Source organism: Alligator mississippiensis, chromosome 13 (genome assembly GCF_030867095.1).
Source record: "Alligator mississippiensis isolate rAllMis1 chromosome 13, rAllMis1, whole genome shotgun sequence".
In the NCBI taxonomy this organism is placed as follows: domain Eukaryota; kingdom Metazoa; phylum Chordata; order Crocodylia; family Alligatoridae; genus Alligator; species Alligator mississippiensis.
In genome coordinates this window covers 6,829,716-6,842,325 of record NC_081836.1, presented here as the reverse complement: position 1 = coordinate 6,842,325, position 12,610 = coordinate 6,829,716, and the positions used below count along the sequence as shown (strand labels likewise).

The 12,610-nt window shown below is 44.5% G+C and overlaps 2 protein-coding genes across 4 annotated transcripts in view; one reads left to right on the top strand and one right to left on the bottom strand.

The window, feature by feature from the left end:
• The window catches only part of LRRC38 (leucine rich repeat containing 38), a 258,878-nt gene that overhangs the window by 81,402 nt on the left and 164,866 nt on the right, over positions 1–12,610 (bottom strand). The gene's annotated exons all lie outside the window — the stretch shown is intronic.
• On the top strand, positions 47–7,468 carry CFAP107 (cilia and flagella associated protein 107). The gene is made up of 4 exons (XM_019500636.2): positions 47–610; positions 2,803–2,916; positions 3,782–3,956; positions 4,914–7,468. Exons 1-4 carry the CDS (start codon positions 479–481, stop codon positions 5,105–5,107), a joined length of 615 nt encoding a protein of 204 aa, XP_019356181.1. The 5' UTR covers positions 47–478; the 3' UTR covers positions 5,108–7,468.

The window sequence follows — 12,610 nt, the reverse complement described above, 5'->3', positions numbered from 1 at the left end:
AGGACTCTTGAGCACACTTGGAGAAATGTAGTGTTGTTCAGTGAGTGGAAAACGTTCAGTTTACTTCAGTAGAAAAGGACCCTCTCTATCTTAGTAATAGAGAGAGGTAATCAGCTACTGTTAGTCTCAGATCAGACAGGGTGGCACTTTATGGCCTGGTTGAGAGAGCCATAAGCTTTCATGGGTGACAGCTTGCTTTATTAGCAATAGGTTATGCCGTTGCCTGGCGAGTGTTTACACACACTGCCAATCCCCACGGAAACGGAAACAATGGTGATTCTGAAGCATCTGAATTAATGAGTTGCACACAGTCACTATCTCACCTTACATGCAGGCAGGTGAAAGTCTGAGCCCCTTTCTACCTGAGCTCTTTTGCCTGACATACTGACAACCGTTCACGTTGCAGAAGAACAAGGGTAGGGGAGCCATTCACTCTTACGTTATAGGAGGGAAGGTGGAGCTTGCGAGACAAAGAAACATGTTTGCATCTCAAGGAGACGTAGAGGACCTGTTTCATCCCATGGGGAAAATGGAACAAAAATACTCCAGTAAAGTTCTCATTGGAAACTGGTTCGAAGACAGGCAAAGGGTAAGATGGGGAAAGGAGGAATAAGGAAAGCGGCGAAATAGCAATAGAGGGGAAGGGGGAAAAGAGGAATAGAGAAAGTTGGAATGGATGCTCTGGAGATGATCAACTACCAAATATTGGGGAAGTTGGGATTGTGATCCATCTTAAAACGAACAAAGGAGGAATGGCAGAAATCGGTTTACCAGCCTGCATCCTGGGCAGGGGCTGGCAGTCTTGCCACTGAACCAGGACTGAAGCAATGCCCGAGTATGAAGGCACAGTGGCTGACAGACAACATACGACCTTTGGCCATGTATTTTCCCATGGTATTTTTCCCAGGACTAGGTATGTTAACTTCCAGTGTTTCAGCCCCATTCCAGTTGGGTAATTACTTTCTGTCTGCCTGAGATGACCACAAATGCATAGATGTTTATCCCTGTATCTTGTACTGTTAATAAGCTATCGTCCTTCCTTCTCAATGGTTTTTAGTGGTTGTTGAAGTGACCCCCATACCAACAGACATTTTATCACCTGCATCTAAAAATCTCTCAAGCATCCTGGGTTCCTTAGGTGAAAGAAGTGTTGTAATAATACTTCATTATTTTTCATTCCTATTATGCTGTAGCATACTTTTGTGTTTCGCTGTGAGATTCATGCACCTTGCCAACTTTCCATTCTTTTAACATATGCTATCTGTCTTTGTGAGCACCGCTTTGGGAAAAAACCCAAAACAAAATGCAACAAAAACAGCTTGTTTCATAATGGTATGTCACAAACAGTTCTCCTGGAAGGGTGCAATTCCCTTAGTTTTCAAAAAGAAAATAAATACATTTAAGTTTTACTGGGTAAGATGGTTTGATAACTGGAGCTTTATTTAAAATGGCAACACCCCAAGACTGAGGTCTTTTTAGACAACCTCTTTTCTTCCTCTCCACACTCAAATTGCATGTCTAATGCAGTTTGTATTTGTGTTGGGGGGGTTTTTAATCTCCAAGAATCAAAAAAATTGTAACTAGTAAGTGCAATGTATTGCATAGAGGACAATACCCTAGAATATATGCTTCTTGGGGCAAGGCCCTTCTCTTTCCTATTTCTATATGGTCTTACCTCAGCGGGTTCCCATGGGAAAAAAATAATATTTCCCCCACCACTAACCTCCAATCATCTCAGAGTGATACTGCATTGGCAATTTAATACACAGAAGGCAGGGTAGATTTGCACCTTATAGATTAACTAAATCAGAAATACATCTAGCATAAGCTTTTGTGAGCACAAGCTCACTCCATCAGATGCTGTGACAGGATGTGCGTAGAGCAGTGTATAAAATGGAGAGAGTGATCTGAATACAGAGGGCAGGAAGGGAGGGAGGAAGGGCAGTGCTGGGAGAAGTGAACATGCATTACAGGACAGAGGCCTGGTTACCTCTCCCGCTTCATAAACTAATACCTGCAACACCCCACCTATTTAGCAAAGGTACCAGAGGACCTGTGAAGATCGTGGTTGTTGTGAATACTGGGTTTATGCCGGGTAAACACCAGCACTTCCAGGAGCCCGGTAGCCTCCTATACCATATTGGTCGTAAGGATAACTGAGCAAAATATTTTCAGAATTTTATTTTTTTTTTTACCAAACACACCTATTCCTTTCAAAAGAAGTGACTCATGAATTTATAATAATTGTGAGACTTAAGATTAAGCTGGATAAATCGTAGAAAGTGTATTGGTAGGGAGCAACCCTGAACCGGTGGGAGATGAGCAAAGTACCAAGAAGAGTGAAATCAACTGCTCTTCCCCCTCCGCTTCCCCCTCCAATAATTAATCCCTGGATCACAAAAAAAGCTATGACAACAAGCCACCGCAGGGCCTGTATTTGAAGCCCATCGTGCATTCACACGCAAAGGATTTCACAAAGAGAGGTTACGCTAATTGATTTGAATACCCGAGACAGAGGGTTAAGAAAGGCTTCAACAAACAGCAAGTATTTCCCCAAGTGACTCTAAAGCCACATCCATTGGCTTTGTGGTTCTTTTTATTGACAGAGGTTCTGTAGACACCAGATTCATTTCTGCTTTGGTGGACAAGCACAAATGAGTTCAATGCCCAATTTCAATGCCCAGTTTCTGCGCTGTGAAAATCTCCCGCAAGAGGCAATTGTTTTGATGACGGCTCCTGGTCTCTTGGTTCAGCCGTTCTGAGTGTGAATAACCCAGATGCAGTGCATACCTCTTTTTCTAGCCGACACAAGAATTTACAAAGCCCAGCAATAGCACCTACAGGACAGACTTTGTTCGCTTCCCGTTCTGCGCTCCAGACCAAACAGTGAAGAGAAGCGTGATGAAGAAACTTGAAGTAAGTGAAAGCAGTCTCAGATTGAAGGATGGATGAGTCAGTGCAGAAAAGAGGAATGAATTAAGAGTAATAAGGTTTCAAATTCTGCCCTACCTCCTCAAATACGTACACGCCCAGGGGGAGGGAGAGAGAGACAGAGGCAAGGGGACCCCAGAACCACCCTGGGTGCCTCGGGCAGGACGATGGCTTGCAGAGAAGGGATAGCACATGCTCTGCAGTGCCTGCTGCCGACAGTACCCCAAATGACAGAAAGGAGCATCGTCTCTAGCGGGAGAAGGGGCTGCGGGGTGGTGAGAGGAGTACCATGCCATCAGGCCCTAAGGCAGAGTGCCGATAGGGGTCCTGCCCTCCTACAGCAGAGATGCACTAGTGAAAAACTGTTCTCTGTTTCATCATTGCACCACACAGGAAAGGTCTGTGCCATTAATGGGATCTAGATTCAGCAAAATGTTAGCTATCACCCAACCATAACCCCCTTATAAAGTCCTTTCTGCAATATCCCCCATCCCAGCCTTCTTAATTGCTCCCTCCAGAATGGGATGAGAGAGGGTGAGTGTGTTCACATGTGTATGTACATGCTGAGACATGTCAAGACATAAGTAACACAAAAGGGTAAGCTTTTCAACTGCAAAAGCCTGAGTCAGTGTTCAAGGTAGGTAAACGCACATGACCGCCAGATGTGAGCACTTGACTTGATTGGGAATGTACCTGATTGCATGTGCAAATGCAGGGTTTTATTGGGCCCAGGTACCCAGGCACTCCTTACTTTATCACCTGTGGCATAATCTGACCCCCCAAATCTCCTCCACCTTTTGGAGGTCCTGCGCACGTACTAGCCACTGGCTTTGTTCATATCTCATTATAGGGCCTGCCCAAGAAGTTTCTCTTTACCCGTGATGAAGGACCGAACATCCAGAATCTGGTTTCAGAATATGACGATCATTACAACAGACACGGCAATCCTGCGCTGCCTGCCTTCCGCAGATGGAGTCAACACAAAAATACCTGGTTGCCCGAGAAATCAGATTTCCCGACTCTCGGTAGTTTTCCGCATTACCTGTTCAGAGATAGATTCAGCTTGGGTTAATGGTCAGTCCCTAAGACCTGAAACAAGAGGAGCCTCTCTCGCTTGCAATTCTGCACAGGCTTCACTGGGTGTAAAGCTCTTACCCACTTCATGGCTCTCCTTCCCATTTGTAAAAGGGGAATAATCATAATCACGACAATTAACACTTCACAATTGACAAGGGAGGCTTGTAAAAACCTTTCCTTACATAGGCAATAGCACAACTGCCACTGAAGGCAGTGGCTGACATGGGGTATAAGTGGTAGGGGGAGAACTTAGCCTGTTCATATTTTTCTTTGAAAATTAAATTCATCGCAGGCCATTCAGTTCCTACTGCATAGGAACCATGCAATCAATGTCCCATCCAGTGATTAGAGCAGGGAATTCCCAAGATTGGTGTTGTTCTAGTCCAGGTTTGCACAGAGTTGATTAGGCATCTGTTTGATGCCCTTGCAAGCTTAGGACAATTTTTTTTTCAAAAACTTTAGATCCTAAATCTCATTTTCCAAAGACATGTGAAAACTTAGAAGCCTACATCTCATCTTATGACTCAGTCACTTTGGCTCCTAAGTCACATAGGTGCTTTTGAAAGTTTCACCGACAGTCCCATAAGCTGTTGTAGTTGCCCAGCATCACTGTGAACAATGGATTTCAGCAATACATGTACAAGCTGCTAAATTCTCCACGTCCCGGGGACACTGTGCATTCGAGGGGAACCAGAACTCTACACGGGTGTGCCGCGTCCCTCGTTTTTCAATAGGTAGCAGGGGGCTCTCCTTTTACTCATCTATTTTGGGGGTGGGGGTCTTTGAATGTTGTACTCTATTGACATGATGCTCCAAATGATCTTTATATTCACTGTGCAACGAAGACCCCAGTGATCAAAAGGTTCCTTCTATTATCTTTGACATTAATGCACTTTCTCTTCTAGAACCACCCACCAACTACGGCCTTTCTGGGCTGCTGTGGAAAAAATGGACCAAAGAAGAAGGTGGACCAATGAACAGTGTCTATACCGTTTCCTATGAAAAACCACCTGTTTCTGCTTATCCCGTTCACCAAGTCAGGCATCAGGCCTCAACCCAAAAATTATCTTCCAGCAATGGGCAGTGTGTTTCCCCATAACCTCAGCCTGGAATATGATGGGGCAGCTGGCTGAAGATGCTACAATAATTGATGCTTCAGTGTAGGCTGCTTATAGTGATATAATTGCAACTGAAATACAGCAGGTTGCTGAAACACCTAAAATATTTTGTTCCATGTGGCAGAAATGAGAATAACAGCACTCCATGTGTATCCTCTAAGAGCGGGGCATGGAGTGGAGGCTGCCTGGATGATAGTGCTACCAAGAGCTTCTTGGAAATCTTCCATACTTGAGGACAGGTAGTAGCCTGGTGGTTCAGGGACTCACTGAGAATGTAAAAAACCTAGGTTTAAGGCCTTGATTCATGCCAGGAACCTGAACTTCAGTTACCTACATCTCTTGTTCAGGCATCAGCTCTGCCTACCGCTTACAAAAAACTCAGCATTTCCCGCTATCTCAGCACACTGTACACCGATGGTAAAATCTGAAATGGGATGCTTTCACATTAGAGTGAAGATAGACCCCCATAAGTGCAGTGTGGATAAAATCGGGAGCGGGGGTGCCAAACTCAAGTGAGCTAGTGGGTCAGATGCATACTGTGGAGCTAAATTCGAGTGAACTAATGGGCCAAATCCACACCACATGGCTTCTCCGAGGCCAGGCAATCTTATCTCTGGATCTGGCCTGCAAGGCTCTTCACTGCAGACGCCAGAGCCGCTGCATTACTGCAGCTAGCACAGAGGGTGCAATAATACCACTGCTCGCTGCCTTTCCATGGTTTTGTACACCAAATGGTCATCCAAACCTAGAAATGTGGCAGCAGGTAAGTAAGTGTTAAATCCCTCTCCCGCCTGAGTGCTGGCTGTCTCAGCAAGCAGCTATGTTGGCCAGATCTGGAGGGGGGTAGTCCAGACCAAGGCCAGGTACAGACATTACACTTTTACCAGTATAAGTAAGTATACCGATAACAGAACAGAAGTTCAGCATACATAGACTGGTTTAAAAATGGCAGAACCTGGTGTAGGATTGCCTAGGGCAAAGGTGTGCTCTGTTCACTACCGATCTAAACTACGCCACTTACAGAAAACTGTGCAACTTAGGTCGAGTCTACCTCAAGCTTTTGAATACCTGTACCTTGCTCAAGAGACACTCATGGGCCAGATGACCCGTGTCTGTGGGCTGGATCCATGGGCCCATATGACTGGCACTCTGGGTCAAGAGTATCTTTGGGTTTCTCACGTTTTTGTTGCAGGCAACTATGTGTAAAGCAGGTTTCAGGATCTTTGCTCACCTCCATAGTGGGTTGAGAGGCTTAGCACTTGGAGGTCACTGGCTTGGGAGTTGCATAATACCCCCCAAATATTCAAAAGAAATGAATCAACAGGGTGTCAGTCAGGCTAGAAAGAAGCCAAGGTGCTCAGCAGAGAAAGTATCAGTTTATACTTGAGCCCAACTCATGCTTACCAGGATGTCTTCAAAACAAGGACAGAGTTTAATGGTTTTTATGTAGAATTATAATCTTTCAGGATGAATGGGATTTAACTCCAGTTATCCCTGTGTAGATTATATTTTGGGCAGCCAGTTACTCTAGGTATTAAGCCTAATTTGGGGTGGGGGCAGAAAGAGATTTCCAGCCCTATTTGCCTCTGTGAAACTTTTTGTGGAAGTGCTTGCCAGTACAAGAAAGACGTGAACAATCATATTCTGTAAGAAGCAGGACAGGACTCAGCCGTAGGCTCCACTGCAGAGTAGGATTTTACGCTAGTAGAGTAAAGGCTACAACAATGTGGTCATCAGTCTTCTTCCAAATTCTGTATTCAGGTCCCACGAACAAAAGACCTCTCTAACAGTAATAGTAAAGTCGGATATTAGTTGATTATTTAAACAAGAGAGAAACACTACCTTGATTTTCCTAAATTGATTTGCAAAGTTTATATAACTGGTGTGTGCAGATTTGTCCTGTTGGCTTGTTTAAAACAAGGTTACACTGTTTTCTTTTTAAAGAAGGAATAAAATCAAAGCATGCAGCTCAGTTTTTTATATGCAGCTTGTAAAAGATAACTTACGGTATCAACAGAAAGAGTAAACAAGAGAAAATCTTATCTCGATTTCTTCCACAGCTATAGATTTAAGTAGGCAGTCGTCACAGGCTACATGGAAGTTTCAAAGTCAATAAGGTCATAAGAAACACAAATTATACAAGCACCAGTTATAAAGCTGTATATACAAGTTATAAAAATCCAACAACTGTATCTTGGCGAGGTTTTACAATGGTAGGTTTTACAGGCTTGACATTTCATTTTAAACAATATGTCTATTTTCAATTATTGTTCACTTGGAAGTAGAGGATCAGCTATCACAGACTTTGAAATAAATAATGCATTATAATAATGCCAAGTTGTTTCAGTGTTACTGAGTAATTTTTTTCCTATTGAATTTTTGCTCTTGACTTACAGATAAGCCCCTGCTGCAAAATTCAGAACACCTCAAATTTCAAAGGTATTTGAATCAATGGTTTTCATTCAACCATTACAGAAAAGGGGATTAGCAACAAAATTAAGATCAGGGTCTGGGTTTTGATTCCCAATTCTCTCTGAATTAACAGGTTGATCAAACCTGACATTTAAGGTCTAAATTCCTGGATGGAAAGCCCTTATTCTATTATCTTTTGAAGGACCTAAGGAAGCCGGTCAAAAATCTATGCAGCTCCATCTCAGTTTGCAAAGAAGCAGAGTTCAAGTACAGTATTAGAGCTAGTCCAAACCAAGTACGACTCTGGATTTGATGATCCCCAAAGTGCGGAAGTGTTTAAAGCCAGGGCTTGGTTCAGAGTCATTATTTAAGCTTCCACCAGGAAAGTGTGTTCAGTGTACAAACACGCTGCCACGGGCTCCGGCCCAATGGTTGAAGGTGCTGCAGTACAGCTTGGATATCTTACTCTTGGAAGGTGTGTACATCTCATTTGACTTGTCTCTGTCCTCCAACTTCCCTTTCTACCCTGGTTCCTACATCTTTCTTTTGAGAAGCTGAGGACAAGGAATTTGTTTTTGCCTTGAAACGTATCCAGCACCTCTCAGACTTTCTACTCGTGTGCCAAAAGAGAAGGAAGTCCAGGTACAAGGTGAACCCGGATTTCTCCCATTGCAATAGGCAAAAAACTTAGGATCATAGGGAAGTAGGGCTGGCAGGGACTTGCTGCTCAAGGCAGGACCATCCTGGAGTAAAGGATGTGTTCAACCTGCTCTTGAAATTTCCCAAGGATGGAGAGTCCACAACGTCTTTAGGTAGCCTGTTCTAATGCTTGATCACTCACATAGTCAGAAAGCTTCTCCTAATTTCCAGCCTAAACTTCCTCCACTCCAGGATAAATGTCCCAGGCCTTTACACATTCTTGTTGCTCTCCACTAGACTCTTTCCAATCCATCCACATCCCTCTTGAAGTGCAGGGACCAAAACTGGACACCGTACTCCAGGGGAGACCTCACCAGTTCTGAATGGGACAGAAGAATCACTTCCCTTGGCTTGCAAGTGACCTTCCTGTTGAAACCCAGTATACCGTTGGCTTTTTTGTAACAGGAGCACACTGTTGGCTCCTATTCCTTTTATAGTCTACTGTAACCCCCAGCTCCTTCTCTGCAGTACTGCAGCCTAGCCACTCATTCCCCAGTCTGTATTTGTACATCCCATTATTTCATCCCAAGCACGGCACTTTGCACTCGTCTTTGTTGAACGTAGGTGTGGGTGTCTGTGGCTTCACTTCATCCACGTTACAAGAGAGACAACCTGCAAAATGAGCTTTGTGGTCAGGCTGTACACTACCAGACAAGGTAAACCTAGAAGAAAACATAGGCGTGACCTTTCTGCTGCTGTATGGGGCACCTTGCTGCTGTTTTCAATTGTTCACGAGCACGTGAATGAACTGCTGACAGACTGCTGGTGCAAGTCCTAGCTCTGGAATTGATTTAAATGCAAACATTGCTTATCTATGCACACCTGACTCCAAGAGGAGATTTTAGCCCACAAGGAGGTTCAAGATGGGTACAAACTGCTACCCGAGGCTCGCCAATGCATTTGCAGTTAGCTGACTGCTAGAATAAACGTTAAAATAATGCCAGGCAAATACTCATTTTACATCCACCCATTAGAGCTGCCAATCAGTTCTTTTCCCAGCCTTCCTTAGAATAGGATCCACTATCTGAAGGATCTCATTTATTTCTATTGGGGTTTTTTGCCATTGCTATCATAAACAGCCTAACAGTGAAGTTTATTATGCAGTAATATACTTTTAATACAGTGGTGGTAACTAAAAATGACTTTGCTCGCTTCTGTTTTAAATCTTCCCTGCTTGAGATTAGCAATACTAGATCTGCTCACAGACATGTGCATCTTTTAAGCATTTGAATTCAATCTTTGCACAGCTGAGGCCTTAACACTTGAGTGGTGCATAGATCAGGACGGTGCCTCTGCACAGGCATGAATTTTATACATTGTAATTAGAGCTTTGTTTCTTCCAAGTTAAATATGATTGATGTCAGAAATCAAATTTGAGCCAATCATGCTCCTTTGGAAGCAAAGATCCTTGTGTATTGCAGAACAGTGACATCTCGTGGTATAGTGACTATTCCCAGCCCAGGCAAGCATACCAGGCTAATCAAATAAAAATGTATAAAAGAGAAGCAAGTTGAGTACAGGTCTGTTCTAGGAACTAACTAGCAGTGCTAGCTTCTCTTTTGGAAGAGGATTGACGAATCAATTAAGTTTTACATGTCCTACTTCACTTCTGAATCCTAGAGTCAGACTTCCACAATCTATATAAATGCAAACCACATGCAAGTAAGAGTCTAAAAACAGTTGCTGGCATACACCCAGCACAACTTTGCACCATTACATCCCTTGAAAATCTACTTTATGAGGAATCCAAAAAGGACCCTTCTGGCATTCCTGCACCTACAAGAAAAGTCTGACGTATAACTGCAGATTTCTATTACAAGGGATTTATAACCCAGTCAACAGCAAAACTGACTCCATGCATTTAAAATGCCGGTTCGGCACGCATGCAAGGATAGCCTTCATTACACCCTGCTCTACCAGTTTCCTTGGAAAGCTAGACCTCAATCTTTTATAAATATTAAATATTTATGATAAATGAAACATTCATGATTATCTGCAGCATGTCTAAAACCAAAGGTCACACATGGGGAGAAATGCCCAGGTTGGTGCACTGGGAATTATGAAAAGACAAGTATATCTCTGTGAAGCTGGCTTGAAGAATTCATTCCTGACTGTTGAAAAGAAATTCCATAATATCTAGTTGCTCCTTGGACATGCTTTTATTTGTGTGTCTTTCAGACCAAAGGAAAACCCCATGAAGGAACCAAAGTAAGGTCCCATTAGACAGAATGCAAAATGTGTCCTCACATATTGGGCTACACTGTGCAGTCTTGGCTGGGCTCCTTGCAGCATAAGCGTGAACAGATAAAATTACTTATCCTTTTAAAATTAAATGACTAAACCACAGAACTCAGCAGATTTGGGATTACCACTCTAGATGTGTATGGGCAGGAGAGACTAGACAATGTTAGCAGTAAGGAGTTGGCCTGGCTTGAATAGTGCTTCCTGCACATAATCAAGGGTCTGATCTGTTTGTCTGTGAGATAATTTCAACAGAAGCTAGAGTTGTGTAAGAAGTATACGGTCAAGTCCATATCCTGGTAGTTTATTGTCTGGAGTCAAATATACAAGCATAGTGAATTATACCTTATTTGCAGAGGTATCTAAGTAAAAATACACACCAAAAACTCCCACCTCCTTCACCAAAGGATTTGAACGGTGCAGGAAAGAGAGGCTTGTAGAACACAATTTGTGGAGGGAGAAAGGAGTGAGAAACGAAATGTCCACAGAGAGAGAGACGGACTTGAAATGGGAACCAAAAGTCAAATGTCTCTAAACACTGGGGATCTGAACTGTGGCTCCAGTTTTGTAGTTTGAACCTACCACTGTTAAGATGAACTGCCGGTATTAAACTAACCTCACTCTGGTGCTGTGAGGCTTAATGCATTAACATCTGGAGAGCACCCTGAGACACTTGAATAGCAATCACTAAAAAAGAGGATGAATTAATGGCAAAACATGAATATCTTGGTAGAACATCTTCAGTAAAACTTCATTTTGTTGAAACATGCCGTATTGGCAACCTGGGATCATTTGCCATCAATGTGCCGATTTAATGAAGCTGTCCTCGGGACTATTATTTTCAAACAAACGTTGAATTGCTCATGAGCAGAAGAAGCGAGACAAACCCAGGCTTGAAATTTCCAAGTGTAAAATGTGTCGGGTATCCAGGCTGTAGCCGTATTGCTCTAGAGGAAAAGGCGATCAGGACACGTAGTAGAGATGCTCTACTACAAGTCCTGATTGCAAGTGTAAAACAGACATTTTGCCACAAAAGCAGTCAGGAAACCTTGGTTGTGTGAAGTCCGGCTCGCCCGTGAACCCCTGCGACACAACAGACGCTTGCTGAGTGTCAGAATTGATAGGTGTGCTCACAGCAAAGACGTCTCTTGAAACAAGTTAAAAAATTGGGGGAATCATGAAATAAATCCTCACAAACTAGCCAAGGTTTCCAGTTCCATTTGATTTAGTGCTGGAGGATGCCACTTTCCTGGAGCAATTTCCACGTGATAGCAAATAAGAGTATTTTCTGGGCCTGATTCGGAGCAGACCAGTGGAGTTCAAGCAGCTGCGAGTCGTTCTGGGCAATGATCCTCGTTGGGCCTCATGGTATGAAAGATGGGGGTGGGAGATCTTGGGGAAAGCGGAAAGCACCTTCCAGAGGGTGCACGTGGCCGTGCCTGTATACAGCGACCTGCAAGAAAGGATGGTGGCAGGAGCTCGGAGAACCTGGTGCTGGGTCAACATCAGACAGAAATTGTCTCTGCTGCACTCGCGTGCCCCTGCCTGCCAGGCATAACATGCAGCCAACCAGCCCCAGGGGCCTTGGTCTGGGCAGGGAATAGCGTGACCACCCCCAGGCAGTGCAGGACAAGGCCAGACGCCCTCCTATTCGCTTACCCTCTGTCTGGCCCCTGCCAGAGCAGCATGAGCAGGGGCCTTGGTTTGTAGCAGGGGTATTTAACATAGACCGGGGCAGTCACACGGCACCATCTCAGGCCCGGGATAGTCTGGGCTCAGGGCAAGTCAGCAGGACTGAACAGAGCCGCAAGCAGCCACGTGATGCTGTGAGCATGCATCTGCATGGGGTGGCCCTGGCATGGTGCCCATGGCTGTCCCCTCGGCCGTGCTGCTGCCCTGGCTCAGCCTAAGCAGCAGGCATCCCAGGAGGAGTGCCCTGCATCACCCCTTGTCTCCAGGTCCATCTGCCCCACGGTGCAGGGGTGACGGCAGCTGCCCGCTCTCTGCAAGGGCTGCGCAGTCGAGGCCTTGAAGCTGGTCCGGGCACAACACAGCTGACTGGGGGAGCTGGGTCACCCCATCTCCACCCTCTGGACAGGGAACTAATTAAGGGGCACACTGCTACCAGTGGC

Excerpts from the sequence above, each read along its gene's own strand:
- CFAP107 (XM_019500636.2), top strand. The coding sequence starts at position 479 with ATGTTTGCATCTCAAGGAGACGTAGAGGACCTGTTTCATCCCATGGGG. Across the intron at positions 611-2,802 it reads TAAGATGGGGAAAGGAGGAA|CCGACACAAGAATTTACAAA; the intron begins TAAGGAAAGCGG and ends CTCTTTTTCTAG. Across the intron at positions 3,957-4,913 it reads ATCAGATTTCCCGACTCTCG|AACCACCCACCAACTACGGC; the intron begins GTAGTTTTCCGC and ends TTTCTCTTCTAG.